The 20560-nt window shown below is 44.8% G+C and overlaps 1 protein-coding gene across 6 annotated transcripts in view; it reads left to right on the top strand.

The window, feature by feature from the left end:
- The first annotated feature begins 423 nt into the window (after positions 1-423).
- Positions 424-20560, top strand: part of Esrp1 (epithelial splicing regulatory protein 1) — a 55687-nt gene continuing 35550 nt past the window's right edge. For all 6 annotated transcript variants that reach the window (XM_028871634.2, XM_037202397.1, XM_037202398.1 and 3 more), the window contains exons 1-4: positions 424-713; positions 1217-1345; positions 2502-2615; positions 6923-7037. In XM_028871634.2, the coding sequence (XP_028727467.1) occupies positions 582-713; positions 1217-1345; positions 2502-2615; positions 6923-7037 (490 nt within the window). In that variant the 5' untranslated portion in view covers positions 424-581. The remainder of the gene's footprint in view (positions 714-1216; positions 1346-2501; positions 2616-6922; positions 7038-20560) is intronic.

A 20560-nucleotide genomic window follows, 5' to 3' on the forward strand; every position in this document is an offset into this window, starting at 1 on the left:
CCTTCCTCGGTCTGGCCTTGGCTACCCTGCAGATGACAACCTACTCTTTCCCGCCCCTCCCCTCCTCCTCGGCAGCCCTGGCCTCCCCATTCATCCAGCCTTTGTCTCCCGCCCCTCCTCTCCCTCCCCCGGCCCCCCCCCCGCTGCCACGTCTTGGTTTGAAGGAGCCAATGGGCGGGCGCCGCCAGGTGTCTCTTACCTGCACCACGTGGGGGAGGGGGAAAGGGGCGGGCAGGTAGAGCCACATCCCAAAACAGAAAAGCTTTCAGCCATTGCGCGCGCCTCCCGGGGGTGCAGCCGGGCTCCTGGGCTCTTTTCACCGACGCACCAGCAATTGGATCCAGAAAGGGCAGGCCTGCTGCTCCCTCCTTCCACCCCCCTTCCTGCCCTGGGTGTGGAGCGCCGGCCAGGTGTGGGCTTGGGTGGCTGCTTACCGCCTTTTGCCCTGGCGGCCGCGAGGAGGGGGGTGGGCGCTTTCTTTTTCTCTTGGAAGAGGGTTTTAGCGCAGGTTTTCTCGTTCTCACTTCCAACCCCACCTCGCCACCTCCCGACCCCCCTCTCCCCCCTCCCCACCCATCGTCATGACGGCGTCTCCGGATTACTTGGTGGTGCTTTTTGGGATCACTGCTGGGGCCACCGGGGCCAAGCTGGGTTCGGATGAGAAGGAGCTGATCCTGCTGTTATGGAAAGTCGTGGATTTGGCCAACAAGAAGGTACTTCACCACGTTCTGGTCCAAACAAGGAGTGGGGCAAGAACTTTACTGTAGAAGCTGGAGAGGAGATGGAGGGTTTCTTTTCTCTCTCTCTTTTTTTGTTCGTTTGCACGCTTATGAAGCGGGGCCCCGAGGCCTAGAGAATCCACAGGAAAGCAAACCTGTTGGCTAACCACCTTGGAGCCATTTCAGTCTTCCGAAACCTGGCCCAGGTAGAGAGGCCCGCGCTGCCGAGCCGCGTTCTCTACGGGTCGTGGGACTCCTGGGCCAGGCTGTAGTTCTTGGGGCGCTGGGGTCCCCTCCAGGGCCTCGGCGACTTGATCCGCGTAGGGTGGGGGTGGGGCGGGGGAGCCGCGACCCGGTCCCTGGGTGTCCAGGAAGCCTTGATTCTGCTGCCGAGTGCTTGGAAAGCCTCGAGCGGCCCGGGGGAAGCCGGGGAGGAGGAAGAATTTCCAAACTGAAAAGGGGGACTGACCCCTCGTCTTCCCCCCCTTCCCCCCGAGGTGGGACAGTTGCACGAAGTACTAGTTAGACCGGATCACTTGGAACTGACGGAGGATTGTAAAGAAGAAACTAAAATAGACGCCGAAAACCTGTCTTCCGCGCCGCAGCTGGACCAAGCCCTCCGACAGGTGACAGTTTGGGCCGGGCCACGCCGTCCACCCCCAGCCCGGCGGCCCCCAGCCCCGGCCCAGCCCCGTGGCTCCACGCCCTCGTGGGGCGGTCTCCGCCTGGGTCTGGGGCGGGGTGGCGAGACTCCCAGCCCTGTGTGTGGGAGTCTGGCCTGGGGGCGGGCAGGGCCGCTCTGTAGGGGCGGCTGTGCTTGGCTTCCCGGCCCCCAGGGTCTTGGGATGGAAATGCGCTGAGTTCCAGTTGCCTCCCGAGGAGTCTTTGGGCGGGAGAATCTGTCGCGTTATACCCCAGCCAAGTCTCGAGTGCCGGCTCCCGGAACTCCAGGCTCAGTCCCTGGGGGGTCTGGGTCTGCAGCCCAGCGGTGTAGAGGGGCCGACCATCAATCGTGCCGCGCCGGCTCTAGCACCTGAGCGCCCGCCTGATTTCAGCCTGAAGTCTCAGTTTCCAAAGGCTCGGCTTCCTCATGACTTCTTTAGTGCCTTGATGGGATCCCAGGGAGGGGTTGCGAGTACGAACCTGTGGGGCTGCCTGTTGGGTCACCGTGGAGCTGGCGGGATCCCCTGTTGGAATTGAGGTGACCTAAAAACAGGCTGCTGTCGGTGCTGACGGTGGCTAGAATCCGGGATAGGGCGGGTCTCAGCACCTGTGCAGCGATGTATGCTCAACGCTCTCCCAGGCTCTGCCCTGGCACAGGAGTTTCCTATTAAAGGAGTAAGTTATTTCTAGAGGATTTTCTAAGAAGTGTTACCCACCTTACAGCGTTCTGCTTCTTCTTTACCCCGCTTGTTTATTGGAAACGGGTCTCTGAAACCTGGAACAGGCAAACATTTGAAAAGCAGCACGGTGGAATGATGTAATCTGAAGGCAACCTGTTAAAAGAGACCTCTGATCAGTCTCATCCTCAATATAAGGGCTGCTGGGGGTGACATCCACTTCTCCCCAGCAAAAAATTGCAGATGGGCTGGAAAGCTTCCTTGCCTAGGGGAAAGAGGCAGATTCGTGGGAAAGGGGCGTGGGGGTCCTTGTGATATTGACCTTGTCCGGCTTCAGAGTCCCCGGGAAGATTTTTCTCGGGTTATCTTCAAGTTTGGCTGCTTTGACATGCTTGTGAATTCTGCTTTCGTTGCATCCTTCGTGTGTCTCTTGTTTTTACAGTTTAACCAGTCAGTGAGCAATGAACTGAATATTGGGGTAGGGACTTCCTTCTGTTTGTGTACCGATGGGCAGCTTCATGTCAGGCAGATCTTGCATCCCGAGGCTTCCAAGAAGGTAAGAGCGGGGCTTCTGGAAAGGTGGATGTTCTCTGTGGGGTGACTTAAGGAATTTGGAAACAAAGAAACAAAAACACAACCAGGTGGTTTATCCAAATCTGTTGATTCTGGCTTCTGGAAAAAACAGCTGTACTTGGGGGTTGACTGGCGCCTTTTAAAACGGCATCCAAATTATTCTACTTTTAAAGACGTGCAAGCGGGGATTTACTGTTTAATGGTGCAGATTTTCGTTTTGGAGAGAGAAATGTGTTCTGAATCAAAAGGATGGTGACAGTTGTAGAGCGCTGCTGTACTTGGAAGGAATAAGACTGGAGGCTGAGCACGGAGCTTGGTGCTGGAGCTGAAAAGGGGGTTAACACGGTAGATTTAGCATTATGTGTATTTCACCACAATTGAAAAACACATGTAATTTTCATGGAGATGTCTGGGATTGCAGGAATTTTATAGGTATCCTCCAAAGCTAATAGAAGGTTTGAATTTTTGTCACTTAAAGTAGAAAAGACTAGTATTTTCCAGCATTGTGGTAATTTATGTGAAATGCTTTATCCTTGAAAGAGAATCATAAACCTCCTAAACCTAAATATTTTTGTTTAAGATTGCTTAGATAACAGTTACCAACGTAATAGTAAAATAACATTTTAGATCACTTCCCTTTGATTTGAAGTAAGTGTTGAAAACAGAATTTTAAAATTTTTGTTTGTTTCTGTAAATGTGTGGATTTTTTGAGATAGTCTCACTCTGGAACCCACTCTGGCTAGCCTCAAATTCATGGTACCCCTGCCTCATCTGTGTGCTGGGATTACAGGGGTGCACTGAAATCTTTATCAGTAGGGTTACCTTTACTGACTTTTCTCATGTGGAAAAGACCATGCAATAAGAAAATCGAGTCTTACCCTGGATCTACTGTTTCTCTCCTGGGAAGAGTATTTTGGTAGGACAGTGAATAGCATAGATAACTCACCCAATATAGCCGATTTGTGCTAATGTAGTTTCTGTTAACAGTTGATTAGTTGTGGAGGCAACTAGGAAGGTACTGAGGTTGAAAAGATTGTGTGAGGCTAAGAAAGTTGGTAGATTGAAATAGACGAAGGCAGGTACAGTTAGCCCAGATTTCTTTGTCTTCCTTCTCTAAAGTAGGGAAAGCTGGTAAGTTAAATGTATAATTGAGAAGTCTGTAGGATGAACCCCAGGTCTTCCATCTTGAAGGTTGATCACTCCTTTTGTAGGAATCTAGTAACCAGTTGATGTTATGGAATGGTATTCTAATAGCCATGTCATTGACTCAAATACAAAGGAGGATCCCCTCCAACCCCCAAGTCATAGATGAAGGGCCAAGACTTAATTCCTTAATTCTTTCACTATTGGCAAAAAGCTTTTTGCAATAGTTTACCCCCTCCCAGGTGTTGGGATGGTTATAGCCCAGGCTAGCCTGTCAATGAATACAGTGTAGATGGCCTCTCACTCAAGAGCCTCCTCCCTTATTTCCTCAGTGCTGGGTTACAGGTAAGGGCCACTGTGCCCAGCATAATTTATTCTGTCATTTTTTAGATGGATTGCTTTGAAGGGGAGAGAACTTCTAGAGAAATTCATGGTAGTTTCCTGAGCCATTTCTATAAAAATAGTGTTGTAATAAAAATTATATATATTCCTTTACACGCAAAATGGCAAAACATGAAAGAAAATAACACAGAAAACAAAAGATGAAAAATTTCCTTAACATTCAATTACTATATATTCTCTAGAATTCTGTGGGGAAGCATTATTTTTTCAATAGCATTTATACTATACAAACTTGTTTATTTTGCTTTATAATTTAGTGTAATGTCAATACCTTTATAAACACTAAATAAAGTGCTAAGTATTTCAGATGGGAATGGTGATTTAAACTGATGTTTTCCTGTTGTGTGAGTTAGTGCTGTAGATTATCATGAGCATAGGACATTGTGAGGATTCATGCTTCACATAGTTACTGCGGTTCGATGATGCTGATTTCAGATACAGTATGAGAAAATCACGATGACTAGAATCCACATTCGTGCATTGACAAGTGTGTGCTCTACCCAGCAAATAATGTAAAAAAGGGGGGAAATCTGAATTCTATCTTGTAAAAAAATTTTTTATTCAGGAATGATGATCCATACCTCTAACAACAGTGCCCTTGAAGCTGAGCCAGGATATGAGTTCAAAGCCAGCCTGGGGTCATATAGTAGGTTCCGAACAAAGAGCAGCAGCCCAGAATTACCCTTCAGGGCTGAGGATTCACCTCAGCTAATAGAGTATGTGTCTGGCATTCTGGGTTTATCCCCCAGCCTGCATAAAACTAGGTGTGGAGGCACATTCAGGGGAGGTGGCAGGGGATGTCAGTCAGAAGTTCAAAACTTAACCTGGCGAACGCCTTCAGTCCCAGCACTCAGGAGGCAGAGGCAGGTGGATCTCTGAGTTTGAGGCCAACCTGGTCATGAGTTCAGGGCTGCCAGGGCTGTGGAGAGAGACCTTTTCTCCAAAAACTAAAAAGAAAAAGAAAAAGAAAGTTCAAGGCTTGCCCACCCTGAGTTTGAGGTCAGCCAGGGATAATACAAGGAGACTCTGTCTTAAACAAATTAACAAAAAACCTTAACCAGTGGTGTGATATTTATTTATCTGCACAGTGACCTTTACTAGCCACAAGAGTGGTGTTCAGAGCTAAGAACAGGAGGTAACTTTCTCCTTTGCTTTGACTTAAAGTTCCTCTTCTGTTTGATCTGTGGCTGGGAATTGAACCTCTGAGCGTTGAACCTTGCTCATGGTAGGCAGGCACTCTACCACCCTTGGCTTTTGTGAGACAGTCTTAGTGTATGACTCAGGCTGGGCATGGTCTCACAGTTCTCCAGCCTCCAGAATTAGTGCACTTTGACTACCTTGTCTAGTTGTGTGCCTTTTTGTTTTAAATGTTTTGTTACTCTGTGTGTGTGTGTGTGTGTGTGTGTGTGTGTGTGTGTGTGTGTGTGTGTGTTGCTAGCATGCCATATTCACATGTTGAGGTCAGGATAACCTGGAGTCCATTCTCTCCTTCCACTGTTATGTGGATTTCAGGGATCATACTCGTCATCAGGCTTAAGCTCCTTACCCACTGAGCCACCTGACCAGCTTGTGGTTGGTTGGTTGAAGATTTATTTTATTTTTTATATGTATTGGTGTTTTGCCTACATGGATTGTGTGTGGCATGTGCATGCATGCCTGTGGAGGTCAGAAGAGTGTCAGATTCCCAGTCCTGAAGAGACAGGTGATTGAGTCACCATGTGAGTGCTGGGGATTGAAGAAGTGCCTTAACCAGAGTCCTCTCTTCAGTCCCTGTGATGCATATTTTTAAAATTAATTCAAATTCTCAGATAGAGCCAGAACGAGGGGCAAAAACTTAATACGGGACTGTAATTTGGCACAAAAGTAATCTTTTGCAAAGAGTAGGGAATTTACTACTCCTAGGCATGTTTAATAACAAATGTCCATATTACTGGGACTCAACAGTAGTTAGAACTGCACAATCTTACCACTTAATCTTAGTCTAAATTTATCTGGGAAAAAATGATACCTGAAAACACAGATGGTCCAAAATGATAACAGCTAGAAAAAGTCGACTGTGACCTGAAAAATAACAGCACCATAGTCCACATATGTCATAGCTTCAGAAAGGGTGTGATAGGGGTGGTGGTGGTGGTGGTGGTGGTGGTGGTGGTGGTTCAGTGCTCAGCAGGGGTCTGTTCAGTTCCTGACCCTCACCTCTGACCATCAGTTCCTGCAGCTCCTGTCTCAGAGGTTCTGACAACCTCCTCTGACCTTTGTGAGAACCCACACATCTGGTGACATTCAGGCAAATACACATATACACATAAAACTAAATTAAAATTTTTAAAAATGGCTTGTGGTGGCACACGCCACAATTCCAGCACTCGGGAGGGAGAGGCAGGCGGATCTCTGTGAGTTCAAGGCCAGCCTGTTTTACAGAGTGAGTTCTAAGACAGCCAAAGCTACCCAGAGAAACCCTGTCTCCAAAACAAAACAAGAGAAAAACAAAAATGGTTTGATTGGAAGGCACAGTGGACTGTAACACTGTTATCCATTCCATTACTCTGAGGTGACTTTGTGAAATTGCTACAGGATCTAATTCAGTATTATGATCAAGCATTAAAAATGGAGCCATTCCACACTGAATTTTATATTTCTAAAAACTGTGGTAAATGTACTACATTCCATTGTTAGGTTCTTAGTTATTAGAGAAATGTGGACCAGGTTCACCTAGTTAACAGCCTCTGCCTTATCCTCCCTCAGAATGTATTACTACCTGAATGCTTCTATTCCTTTTTTGATCTTCGAAAAGAATTCAAGAAATGTTGCCCTGGCTCACCTGATATCGACAAGCTGGATGTAGCAGCGATGGTGGAGAGTATCCTTTAAAGTGTTAAGGGTTTGTACCCCTACCTCATGCTTTTCTTTTTCTGTTGTTACTTGTTTTTTTACATCTTGGAGAAAATTCTTGTTATGGCCTGAAGGGAGGCTGCCTTTGAGCATGTGGCATCCTCCTGCCTCACGAGGCCTCCCCAGGGCTGCCTCGAAGGCATTAACCACTGCACCTGGCTCAAGGAAAATGCGTTACACTTTGTCAGTGTGTGGATAAAATTGTTCCTGTCCAAACTGTGTCAATATACTATGTGTGCCAGGAGGAAGTAACAAAATAAACTATGGGCGTCTTTCAGAGTGGTCATTACCGAAAGTGAGCAGTTACATGGTTTCCAAGTTTATATGAGATGGTTGCATTTCTGATAATAAATAAGTGAGTGTATCATATATAGGGATGTACGTGCATGCACTTGCGTGCTTGCATGTGTAAAGATAAACACACAAAGATATATGATGGGTTAGATAAAATAGGAAGACTTCACACTGTCTGGAGATTCTGAAGCCACTTGGGCTGGATTGCTTTGGTCTTGGGGTCTATTTTGGCTTCTTTACAGTAGATAAGATTTTGTTTTGAGGTACTGGGTGCCCTTTAGAATATACCTGTTTCAAATATATATACCAGCCAGATCTTGTGATCATAGTAAGATATTTGGGTGCATAATAAAACAGGGACTAAGCCAGATGTGGTGCACACACCTTTAATCCCAACACTCAGGAGGCAGCAGCAGGTGGATACCTGTGAGTTTGAAGCCAGCTAGAGATACATGGTGAGAGTGTCTCAAAAATTTGAGGGAGGGGAATGGATTGTCCCCAAAGTATTTACTTAAAAATATAGTGGGGTTTATTTATTTATTTTAATTTTATTTATTTTCAAGACAGGATCTCACTAAGTAGTTCTGGCTGCCCTAGAACTCACTATGTAGACCAGAGATCTACCTTTCTCTGCCCCCTCAAGTATTGAGGTAAAGGTGTATGTCACCTGGCTACAAAAATAAGTTTATTGAACACTTTACATATTGTTAAATTAAGTTTTAATGCTTAGAAATCTTATATCATGAGTGACCCATTGTCTTGCATCTGGAATCTTTTTAATGTGCTAATAAGTAGTCATGTATTACTGTATCAGAGGGAGGCTGAGAATTGAGTTAGGTTGCTCCTTGAAAGCCACTTTTGGGGGTTGTGGAGTGCTAGAGAGATGGCACTTAAGAGCTCTTGCTTGAGTTCTGAGCATCCACATGGGGTGGTTCACAACCTTCTGTAACTCTCGGTTCAGGGAATTAGACACCCTCTTCTAGCCTCTGGGTACCAGGCACCTACAAGGTATGCATATATATATTGCAGACATTACACAAACACATAAAACAAATTCATTTCGCTGGGTGGTGCACGCCTTTAATCCCAGCACTTGGGAGGCAGAGGCAGGCGGATCTCTGAGTTCGAGGCCAGTCTGGACTAAAGAATGAGTTCCAGGAAAGGCGCAAAGCTACACAGAGAAACTCTGTTTCGAAAAACAAAACAAAACAAACAAACAAAAAACAAATAAATTTCAAAATCTTTTTAAAAATATTAATAGACACGTAGATTTGTGTTTTTAATGAGCCGCTTGGAGCCTCCTGAAGTCCAGTTTAGGTTGTTTTTAGGATTGTGGGGCTGCTGGCATTTATTGTCATCTTCCTTTCTTTTTCTTTCATAAGTCTCAGAATGGGATCCTCTGCCTCCACCTCCTGAGTGCTAGGATTTCAGGAGTGCACCGCCCAAACTGCTCATTGCTTAAACTTTCTAATTGTTTTCAATAACTGAAACCTCCTCCCCTCGCCACCCCCACTCCTTACAGGTTTCTCTGTGTAACAGCCCTGGTTTTCCTGGAAATTGATTTATAAGAGGCCAGCATTTCTAAAATGTTAGAGGGGGGGAAAACACAAACATTAACCAAAACATTTAATGTTAGAATCCATCCAGGCTGGCCTTGAACTCACAGAGATCCCCCTGTCTCTGCCTCCCTCCTGAGTGCTGGGATTAAAGGCGTGCACTCCACTCTTGTTCAGTCTTAACAAGATCATACAATTTTTTTTACTCTCTGAAGATCTTATCTCCAGATAGTCACCATGGGAGTTAGGGTACAAACATATACATACAATTTAGTGCTAGCAAAATGCTAAACTATTTGGTGCAAATAGAAAATTTCTATAAAATAGAAAATAAAAGTAACTAGAAAATAATCAAAGCTTTATATAGCTCAGTGGTAGAGCACGTAGAGGCCCTGGGTTCCGCCTCTACCCCTCAAAATGAAACCTTTACCTGGTGGTATTCTCGTCATGTTGGTAAAACGTCCATTGCTATATGCATGAGGTCCTCTTTGTGGGCATTCTTATTTTTCTCAGAGAGTTGACAATTCCGAGAAATCTTGCCTTGATAAAACATAATCCCCTACCCCTTCCTTCCAGCTGTCTTGGCATATGTAAGGTTGAGGCTTTGGTGGCGTTTAAGGAATGTTACCTGGGTTGCTTCCTTGCTCTGGTCTGTGTTTTAGTTGCTGACCTTTGGGGAGGGGGCAGGATAATGTGCCCATGGTTTTGTCTACTGTTCCCACCAACCCTACTTTTTTTTTATTTTTAACTTTTTCATTTATTTATTTTTTTTACAAAATTATTTATGTTTATGCATGAATGTGAGAATGTCAGATTCCTTAGAACTGGAGTTACAGACAGTTGTGAGCTCTCATATGGGTACTGGGAATTGAACCCAGGTCCTCTGGAAGAGCAGCCAGTGCTCTTAACTATTGAGCCAGCTCTCCAGCCTGACCCTACTTCTGTAAGCATATGCTGGCAGTTCTTTTTCAAGTGCAGTAGTGATAAAGCTTAGAAATATTTGTCAATAGTAAATGGATAAATTGTGATTAAGTCAAGCTGAACTTCCTCCTTACATGCATTGTTCTTGGCATTGGAAGTAGAACGCATGGCCGTTTAGCAATGCATTTGATTAAAAACAAAGACAGGACTTTCTTCTCTTTCTTAAATGCAGCTTGTTCCGAGGCTGAGGTGTAGCTCAGCTGGTAGAGTGCCTACTGCAGATGGATCTCTGGGTTGGGTCACACCTGTAATCCCAGCACTTGTCAGGTAGAGGCAGGAGGATCAGCTGTCAAGGTTATCCTTAGTGAGGTAGCAAATTCCAGGCCAGCCTGGGCTATTTGAGACCCTGTCTTTAAAAAAAAAAAAATGGATTCTAACACAAAATGTTTTGGTTAATGTTTGTGTCCCCCCCCCCCAACATTTAAGAAATGCTATTGATTTTTCTTAGCAATAGTTTTTGTTTTTCATTCCTGTTGTGATCAATTAATCTAGCTTTGTATTCAGAGAAATAGGTAATTTCCTGACTAAGGCTGACAAACCAACTTCAGAGGTCAGAGGAAACTTAGTATCGCTGTGTTCATCTGTCCGAGCAAGTCTGAGCCAAAGAGCTGTGTTCTTGTAAACCACTAAACACTGTCCTGAAGGTGGAAGTGTGAAGATAGTCATTAAATGTATTTGATGGTTTTTTCGAGTGATAGTCTTGGCTCTTGTAACCTTCTCTGTCCCACTAGTAGCCAGAGTGTGTAGGTTGACACACTTTCTAAATTTTTCCTACTGTGCAGTTTTAAATCTTAGTCATTTGAGACAGTGTCATGTAGCCCAAGCTGACCCAGAACTTGCTATGTCGTTAAGGATGATCTTGAACTCCTGATCCTCCTGCCTCCACCTCTGTAAGTGCTGGAATTATAGGCACGCACCATCCTGGCCAGCTGGTGTATTTCGTTGTTTTTAATGCCCGAGTAGAAATGTGCATCTGTTTGGAATGTCAGTGGCTGTGGTACTGTGTGGGGGTATTTCTTCACTTTATATCCAATTAGAATGTAAATTCCTAGTACTGTTTTGGTTTTGTTTCAGTTTGAAATGGGGACTTGCTACACAGTTTAGGCTAGCTTGGAACTTGGGCGGTCCTACATCAGCTCTTGCTGATGACCCCCACCCTCTCCTCACTGTCTGTGGCCCATGCATACAGATTTGTGAAAACTGAACCTCTTTGTGGCTGGAGAGATGGCTCAGTGGTTAAGAGCACTGGTTGTTGTTCTTCCAGAGGACCTGGGTTCATTTCCCAGCAGCCACATGGCAGCTCACAACTGTCTGTAACTTCAGTTCCAGGGGACCTGATACCTTCACACCAATGCACATGAAATAAAGTTAGGGTTGGGGATTTAGCTCAGTGGTAGAGCGCTTGCTAGGCAAGGCCCTGGGTTTGATCCTCAGCTCCAAAACAAAAACAAAAAATAAAATAAAGTTAAATAAATGATTAAAAACAAAAAGCTGAACCTCCTAGCTGGGCGGTGGTGGCGAGTGCCTTTAACCCCAACTCTTCACCTGTTCTTCCCTCTCTAAACATTTTAATGTCCCTGTGCCTTCAACTTTTCCAGGATGTCTTGTAGCCAAAATAAAATAGCAATAGTCTTCACATTGTTTTTAAACCGAACAAGACAAACAAGACGTGTCTAAGGTGCTTGCATGTATTTCCATGGTTTGATACTTTGTCTCCTTTTAGTTGGGATATGCCAGAGTTCATTCACTCTCCTACCAAAAACTTCGTTGATTCCCAGTTGTGACAAGCTTAATACATGATTGTAGGTAGACATAAATTTGTAATTCATTAAGGCTAAGTACCGAGAATTGTGATTGCTGGGTTGTATATAGTACAGCTATGACTGTTTTATCTCCATGCAGTTTTGTGGTTAACACTTTGTTTTCTGTACTAGAGAGAGAGAGAGAGAGACAGAGAGACAGAGAGAGAGAGAGAGACAGAGAAAGACTGAGTTTAAAAAAAATGTAGAACTTGAATATGTGGTTTTTCAAGGTACTTAGGGAAGGTGAAATAAAATGAGAATGCTGTCTCTTTCTGGGCAATTGTATTACCACTTAGCCCCTGCGCCAACCCCTGCCCCGGGCCCGGCCCCAGCATTGTCATTTTCCAGTGGAAAAGGAAGCTTAAGTATTGATGTCTTGTAACTGGGTCTTGAGAGGGCAGCCACTCTGTAGATTTGCCCTTGTGGGACCTAAACTTGCCTCTCTCTATGTTGAATGTTCCCAAAGGAAAGTTCTGTGGACCTTGTCAGTCTGTGTAATCGGAAAGGATGGCTGCTTTGAGAAAAGGCGGCTCGGGGATTTTGTGGTGTAGCCCTGGTTCCTTCAGCACTTCCCCTCAGGTTTTTGTGTTTGCTCTGAAACTGTTTCCAGCTTTGGTTTAGGTGTCCAGAGTCATTCCAGCTGTAGGTGTGCTACCCGTTTGTGAGTTAGACAATGGTGTCTGGAAAAGCCTTATCTATCAGGTGAACTGGGAACTGCAATGTATTTACTCAGGCGAGGTAGGAAAGGGTGATGATAGGGTGGTGCTTCATTTTTTTAAATGTTTTTTTGAGACATTATATTAGATCCCTCAGAGAAACTAATACTAGCTACTTCCTATTGGCATTTTGATTACAGAGCCATTTGTATAAATGATTTTTATTCATTTACTAAAATAGCTGGCCAGGCCATGGTGGCATACACCTTTAATCCCAGCACTAGGGAGGCAGAGACAGATGGATCTCTGTGAGTTCTAAGCCAGCTTGGTCTACAGAGTGAGTGCCAGCCAAGACAGGCTCCAAAGCTACCTGTTTTGAAAAAAAAAAAAAAGAAAAAAAAAAAAACAGAAAACAAAAAATGGCATAGCATAGTGCTTAAAAACATGAACTCTGGAGTCTTATGTATTAGAGCTAAGTTGTTGGCACTCACAGCCTCAGTTTATCTGTATTAAAATAGGGAAGAGTTCAAAGAATAATGCCATGGTACATGCCACCACACTATCCAGTGCCTGGCCACCGTGACTGTTTTCCTCCCTGATTATTGGGTGTATCAAAGGAGATAAGAGAGCTGCCAACAACTTGAAATGGACTTCCTTATTGGCTGAAAATCTTTCTTGTACTGCTTTATAGTTAAAGTTTTGAACCTGTGTGACACTGGCTAACAGCTTTGAAAACTTCAGTTCAGGTAAATGGCTGTGTTAACTTGTTTGTTCCTTTTGTAAATACTGTGTGATTATGACTTTTTGTTTGTTTGGTTGGTTTTGGTTTTTTTGAGACAGGGTTTCTCTGTGTAGCCTTGGCTGTCCTGGAACTTGCTGTGTAGACCAGGCTGGCCTCCAATTCATAGAGATCTGCCTGTCTCTGCCTCCTAAGTGCTGGAATTAAAGGTGTGTGCTACCACTGCCCGGCTTATGGCTCAATTTTGCACGATATTTTTGTGATTAATAGAACAGGACTTTTATAATTATCACAAACCCCTACCCAACTTAAAAGATGGAGGAAAGAGCTCTAACTCTTCCTTATAAGTACCTCTTTATATGAAAATAAATGAGAGGATCAAGTGTGCATGCAGTTCAGGTGTGCTCTGGTAGTTGACTTTGTTATCTGGAGAGGGAGAGAATTAACTTTGGCGTCATGTCGGCCCAATGTGAGCCGAGTTAGCCAATACATTGGCTTGTGGTCTGTCGTGAGTGAAGCAGTAGCAAGACTTGGCAGTTCTAGAAGGATATTTTGCTTCTGATGGAGTTCATTTGTTAGAATGCTTGTCTAGCACCTAGGAAACCCTGGGTTTGATGCCTAAAGTTCTGTCGCCAGTCCTATATATGCCAGATGTTTATGTAGGGATGCACATCAGTAATTCAAGCACAAGAGAAGTGGAGGCAAGGAAGTCAGGAGTTCAGGGTCATCCTCGGCTACATAGTCAAATGGAGATGAAACCTTGTCTCAAAAAACAAACAAACAAAACAAAAAACTTAGTCTGAGAATTCTCAGAAAAATGTTGTTTTAGAAGGCCCTTAGCAGCATTAATTGGACCCATAGGTTTTTTTTTTTTTTTGTGTGTGTGTGTGTGTATACACATCCATCCATCCACCCATCCATACATACATACATACACACATACATAGACACACACATAGGAGATGGAGAGTACATAGGTGTACTGTGAGAGAAACAGAGAACATAAAGTTGGGAAGGGGACTTGGGGACACAGAGTTAAGAGGGGTGAATGTGAGGGTGGATTTGATCCAACCAAAGTGCATTCAGGAATGAAGGAAAATTTAAAAGAAAGAAGGGCAGTGGCGCTGCACACCTTTAGTCCCAGCACTCGGGAGGCAGAGGCAGAGGCAGGTGGATCTCTGTGAGTTCGAGGCCAGCCTGGGCTACAGAGCAAGATCCAGGACAGGCTCCAAAGCTTAACACAGAATAACCCTGTCTTGAACCCCCCCCCCCCAAACAAAAAGAAGGCCTGGTTTTTGTTTTCACAGAGTCTCTCCCTAATTTGCTTACTCCATAGAAATACCTTTGTTTCAGTGGACCACTGAAGATCTGTGGCCAGCCTGGTCTGGATAGTTTGTTCTGGGATGACCTGGGCTACAGAATGAGATTCTAGCTAAAACAAAGCAAGACGAAACAAAAAAAAAAAATCTTTCATTTGTGTTCTAGTTGTTGCAGTGCTGGGAACTAAACCCAGGGTCTTGTGTGGCAGGCAAGCAAAGCCCTGGGCCACAGTTCGTAGCCTCCAACTCATGTAGGCCCGTTTTCTTTCTTTTGTCTTCTTGTTGTTTTTGTGTGGCTTTTGAGTTGCTGTTCCACTGTGGTGCTAGGTAGCTTCAGACTCATGAGCCTGCCCTCTTAGCCTTCCAAGCAGCTAAGATTACAGACATGAGCTGCCACATTGGTTTCTGTGGCTAGTGCCTACCGACATCTTACCGCTTCTGTGGTGTATCTGACTCATCAGATTTGTTTGAAATTCCATTACTTGGTCCTTCATTAACTAATACCTGCAGGAAGTCGGATTTGTTAGGTAGGGATCTCCCCACCCCTTGAAAAGAGTAATTGGGGCTGGAGAGATGGCTCAGTGGTTATGAGCACCAACTGCTCTTCTGGAGGACTGGGGTTCAATTCCCAGCACCCACAGGGCAGCTAACAACTGTCTGTAACTCCAAGATCTGACAGCCTCACACATACATACTTGCAAGGAAAACAAATAAATAAAAATAAGTAAATAAAAATGAATAAATTATATAGAAAAAAGGAAAGAAAAGAGTAATTGGAGTTAAACCAAGACTTTAAATTCTTTTCCCAGCGTATTTCTGGTGTAAGAAAGTCTACTGTTGTGGTTCCCACTTGTAGTTTGCTGTGGTATCCTTTTTGCTTGCTTGTTTGTTTGTTTTTCCTTTTTCGAAACAGGGTTTCTCTGTAGTCCTGGCTGTCCTGGAACTCGACCTGTAGACCAGGCTGGCTTCAAACTCAGAGATCCTCCTGCCTCTGCCTCCCGGTACTGGGATTAAAGGCGTGGGCCAGCATTGCCTTAGCAAGTGTCCTTTTAGTTGTGTGTGAGAGAGTCTCTCGTAGTCCCAGCTGCCCTCCAACTTGCCATATAGTGGAGGATCCTTATGATCCTCCTCTCTGTGCCCCCCAAATGCTCCAACTTGTTATGTAGCATCCATTTTGTGTGGGGGTTGGGAGCTGGAGGCGGGTTGAGCCTCAATGTGGGAGCCGGGAATCAAAATCTGCTCCCTGGAAGAGCAGCCCGGGCTCTCACTCTTAACCTCTGAGCGGTCTCTCCAGCCCTGCATTCTGTTTTTTAAAAGTCTACACAGCACTTATTACTTTGTCCTTCACCTCCTTCCTACACTGGAAATGTTGGTTCTTGGTGCAGCCCTGCTGTGTGCACTGTTTGTTTTCCTCTGCGTGCACCACAGGTGTTGTAATAGGTCTGGCAACATAGTATTTGTGTCGTGCTATAAATACAATAAGGAGGTAAGGAGACTGTCTTCTGATGAGTCTCCCCAGGGCTTTGATACAGAATTTCTATTGGATTGTGATTCTGAGATTTGAAACGTATGCTGTTTTATGTGTGATTGTCTTAGATATAAACTAAAGAAGTAGTCTGAGAAAGTTGTTGTTTACATGTGGAAAGTAAATGCACTGAAAGTGTGTCGTTTCCTGGCAGTCAGGAAAGACATTGTGAGTTTAGTTATAGATGGCTTGATGGGCTAGAGGCTTGGTCCATTTCACCAAAGGTGATAAAGGAAGGCTCCTGCTGCTGGGACAGCCTCACCTTCTGTGGATGAACCATGTTCATCAGCTTGAGAGGTAGGGTTTGTTCCCACTGTCCTGGGCTGGACTCTTTATCCCCTCCTGGCATTTCTGGCTGTAAAGCTGGCTGAGCCTGTCTGTGCTGTGGTGGCTGCCCGAGGGCCCGTGAGTAACTGATGTGACGAGTTCTGCAGGAAATCAGGAGGCACAGGCTCATCTCCCCTTCTCTCGAGATCAGATGTGAAGCAATAATTCAAAGTATAATAGGCTTTGATGGAAGAAAGTATTGTTGCTAAAACATTAAACAATTCCAAAGCTAGAGAGATGGTTCATCGGTTAAAAGCCCTGGCTGCTCTTCCAGACGACCCAGATTCAATTCCCAGCACCCACATGGCAGCTCACAATCATCTGTAACTCCAGTTCCAGGGGAGCTGACACCCTCATACAGACACACATGTAAGCAAATCACCGATGCACATAAAAAAGAAAAACCAATCATCAAAAAATAAATAAATAAACCCGCCTAGGGCCAGGTATGTAACTCACCAGCAGTACATTTCCTGGCATGTACAAGACAGAAAGACCTCGCCTTTATTATTTGTGTTTTGATTCTGGTAATGAAGCGGATTGAGCAGATTTAAGCGGTGTGTATGTGTGCCCACACATGTGTAAAGAGGTGATTTGGGTATGTAGCAGGTCCAGTGACTTGTAAAAGTTTTATGGCTGCTGGTCTCTGGTGGCACAAGGAAAATATGGTGGGATATATTATATAGAAACATATAATAAGCCAAAGGCCAGTGACATTTTTTTTTAAAGATTTTATTATTTTAATTATGTGTATGGGAGGTATGTGCACATGAACTCAAGTGCCTACAGAGGTCAGAGATGTGAGGAGTTGTAACAACAGGCAGTTGGAAGCCACCTGACGTGGGTGCTGGGATTTGAACTCAGGTCCTCATGAAGAGCAGTATGTGTTCTTTACCACTGAGTCATCTCTACAGCCTGACATAGTCTTAATTAAAAATGAGAATTTAGTAAAGTGATTCTTTAGCTACAAATCTATTTCAACACAGAAAGGAGACTTTGCATTTTTACTTTTGATCTCTCTCCTCGACTTATTCCTATAAATTTAATTATTTTTCTCAAAAAGTAAACAAATGAAACAAACTTTTTAGCCTAGAGCAGGGACGTGTGTACAGCAAAGTGTGGCTGTATTATAGTCGAGTCCTGTTACCTACTGTGGAGAAACAGAGTTGGGGAGCCTCTCTAAATCCTAGTCCTTCATTTTGTGGTGACGGAATGTTGTGAAAGTGACGGAAGGGGACGATGGCACAAATGGTGTTTTAATGCCTTTATTTCTACCGGTGTAAATATATACACGCATGTGCATATCATGTGGGTATGTATATTTTGGTGGGGATCCTTTAAATTGTTTTATTATGATTTGATATGTCATGTATCTAGAGATTTTTTTTTTTCAAGACAGGGTCTCTATGTAGTCCTAGCTGTTCTGGAACTTGCTGTTTAGACCAGGCTGGTCTCAACACCTAGCTTCTATATAATTATTTATAGGTATATATTTGATTTGCTTAATCATAATATGAAAAGGAAGACTAAAATCACTAGAAGTAAGATTAGAAAATGTCAAACCTAGTTGGACACGGTGGCTCATGCCTTTTTAATCCCAGCAATCAGGAAGCAGAGGTGTCGAGAGTTCAAGGCTAGTATGGTCTACTGGCACCTTCCAGACCTGCCAGAACCACACAGTGAGACTTATCTCAAACAAACAAAATAAAACAAAAAGGAAATGTCAGTCCTGTATGCGACACAAAAAAATGTGAATCCATGTCTTGTCAGGAGGCCTCTGTGTACATGGTGAAAGTGGGTGTGTGGTGAAGGTCCTTGATGGCCTACCCCCAGCCTGTTGACAGCCCACAGCTCTGTCCAGAAGTACCTGGGGTGCCAGCATCTGTAGTCCGCAGCAGACCTTGGAAGGAATTCGGCTCCCTTATCTTCAGCTCCCCGGACTCCAGACTACAGCAAACTGTAGCTGTGAGCTCTCTGTAGAAACAACTATCGCTTCATCACTTCCCTGACATAGCAACCATGTCGCTCCAGAGTGAACGTAAGGACGAGTGAACGAGATCCAGGTGAGGTCCACACTCGGGAAATGAGTAAAACCATGGAAGAACAGTTTTCTCGGAGGACAGTAGCTGACAGAGTTGCTGGCTGTGGCCTGGAGCGGCTAAGGAAGGCCTCGTGCTGGGTTCCAGTTCCTATGTGTTAAACCGATGAAGAAGATGAGAGATGGGCGTTTCATGGAACTCATTTGTGCAATTATAAAAGAGAAAGATGATAATGATTAAAAAAAACTGAGTAGAGGACCAGACAGTGATGGCGTATACTTTTTTTTAATCTCAGCCCTCAGGAGGCAGAGGCAGGAGGATCTCTGTGAGTTCGAGGACAGCCTGGTCTACAGAGCGAGTTCCAGGACAGCCAGGGCTACACAGAGAAACCCTGTCTTGAAAAAAAAAAAAATTGAATAGAATAGCCTGTGTGTGTGTGTGTGTTTAGATATCATAACTGGAGGGTAGAGGACAAGATGCTGCCAGGCACACAGTGTACAGAACCCCCCACTCCCATGCCCACCCCTGCCCTTCCAACAAAGAACTGTATAGCCAACTCGTGGTGAAGTGTGTGCTGAGCCTGAGACACCAGACTTATACCGAGGGGCTGGCTTCCATTCCTTGATTCTTTAAAGATCCCGGTCATCTTTCCTGACTCTCCTGTCCTTCCTAGCATTCTCATCTTTTGGATTCATAAATGCGCAGGGGTAGCTCCTGCAGATGATAGCCTTTAGAGCAGACTGACGTCATCCGCCTGAACATCTCCTGCAACCGACTCTAGTCCTTCCCACATGAGGTGTCTTCTCACCAGACAGTGCAAAGGTGGCGGTGAAACTGTCTACCATTGAGACCGACGGTCGTCCTGTGAGAATTTTCAGGTTTTTTTCAGTCCTAGGGCTGTAGGTGGTCATCATGGTTGAGAGTAGGCATTGGGGTGTCTGAAGGAGGGGAGCATGCTGTTATTAAATGTCTGCTTTGCACCTTTTTATCTCATCTTCACACAAAACCCAGAGGCTGAGGCCATCACAGCTTACAGATAAGCTGGACTTTAGGGGGTTCAGTCATGGCCTGGTAACTGTCCCTACCGAGAAAAGGAGACGGTGAGGGATGGGGGGTGGGGGGAGGCTGAGGGGTGGGGAGGGAAGCTGAGGGGTGGGGGGAGGCTGAGGGGTCGGGGGGAAGCTGAGGGGCAGGAATGACTTTAAAGAGATGGAAAAAGTGCTTGTGGTTGACTGACTAGCCTCTGAGTTGTTGAATTTTATAATCTACTTTTCCCTAAGTAGTCCGTAAGGGATCGTATCTTTTTCCTCTTCTTTTTAAAAAATGCTTTTTAAGCTTTTAAAAATATCAGATAGGGAACAGTATGGAATAAGAAACATTCTACTCCTCACAACGCAGATGCGTCCCTTCATTCTAGGGAACAGGTGCATTCTCACGGTATTGACTTTGATTCCTTTTAGAAATGTAGTCTGGGGCTGGAGAGATGACTCACTTGTTAAGAGCAATGGCTGCTGTTACAGAGGACCTGGGTTCAGTTCCCAGCACCCACATGGCAGCTCACAACTGTCTGTAACTCCAGTTCCAGGGGAACGGACTCCCTCACACAGAGTATATATAGGCAAAACACCAGTGTACATTAAGTAAATAGATCTTTAAAAATGTATTCTGGACCAGTGAGATGGCTCAGCAGGTAAGACCCGAGTTCAATCCCTGGGAACCACATGGTAAAAGGGGAAAATCTCCTCACAGCTGTCCTCACACGTGGCTAGTGCATAAGCACTACCACACACTGAATGCCAGTTTTTAGAGCAAAGGACCACAACACAAGTAATTAAAATGTAATAGAAATTTTAAAAATACTTCAATATTTAAAAAAAAAATTGTGATTTATCAGTAACAAAAAATGTGGAAGACAACCCCTGGTTTACCCAGAAAGTGCTGACACAGCCAGGGAGCATTGGGGGTGGCCATAGCGAGTAACCACGCTCAACGCTGAGGCTGCAGCCGGAGGTTTGCTTGAGCCCTGGAGTCCTGACCAGCCTGGGCAGCACAGTGAGGTCACCATGTCAAAACACACGTGACATTGCTCGTCCCAGGTGTGTGAATTATTTCTCAGATTTGCTGTGAAAGAACTTGCATTTTACGTGTTACCATTAAGATATGATCTCCCAGAGGGCTCTTAAAAGTATTCTAGAAGGGAAGTTCTGAGTAAAAGCATGGAAATGATGTCACTGGTATTCTCAAGTGTGAATT

This window comes from Peromyscus leucopus, chromosome 2 (assembly GCF_004664715.2).
Source record: "Peromyscus leucopus breed LL Stock chromosome 2, UCI_PerLeu_2.1, whole genome shotgun sequence".
In the NCBI taxonomy this organism is placed as follows: Eukaryota; Metazoa; Chordata; class Mammalia; order Rodentia; family Cricetidae; genus Peromyscus; species Peromyscus leucopus.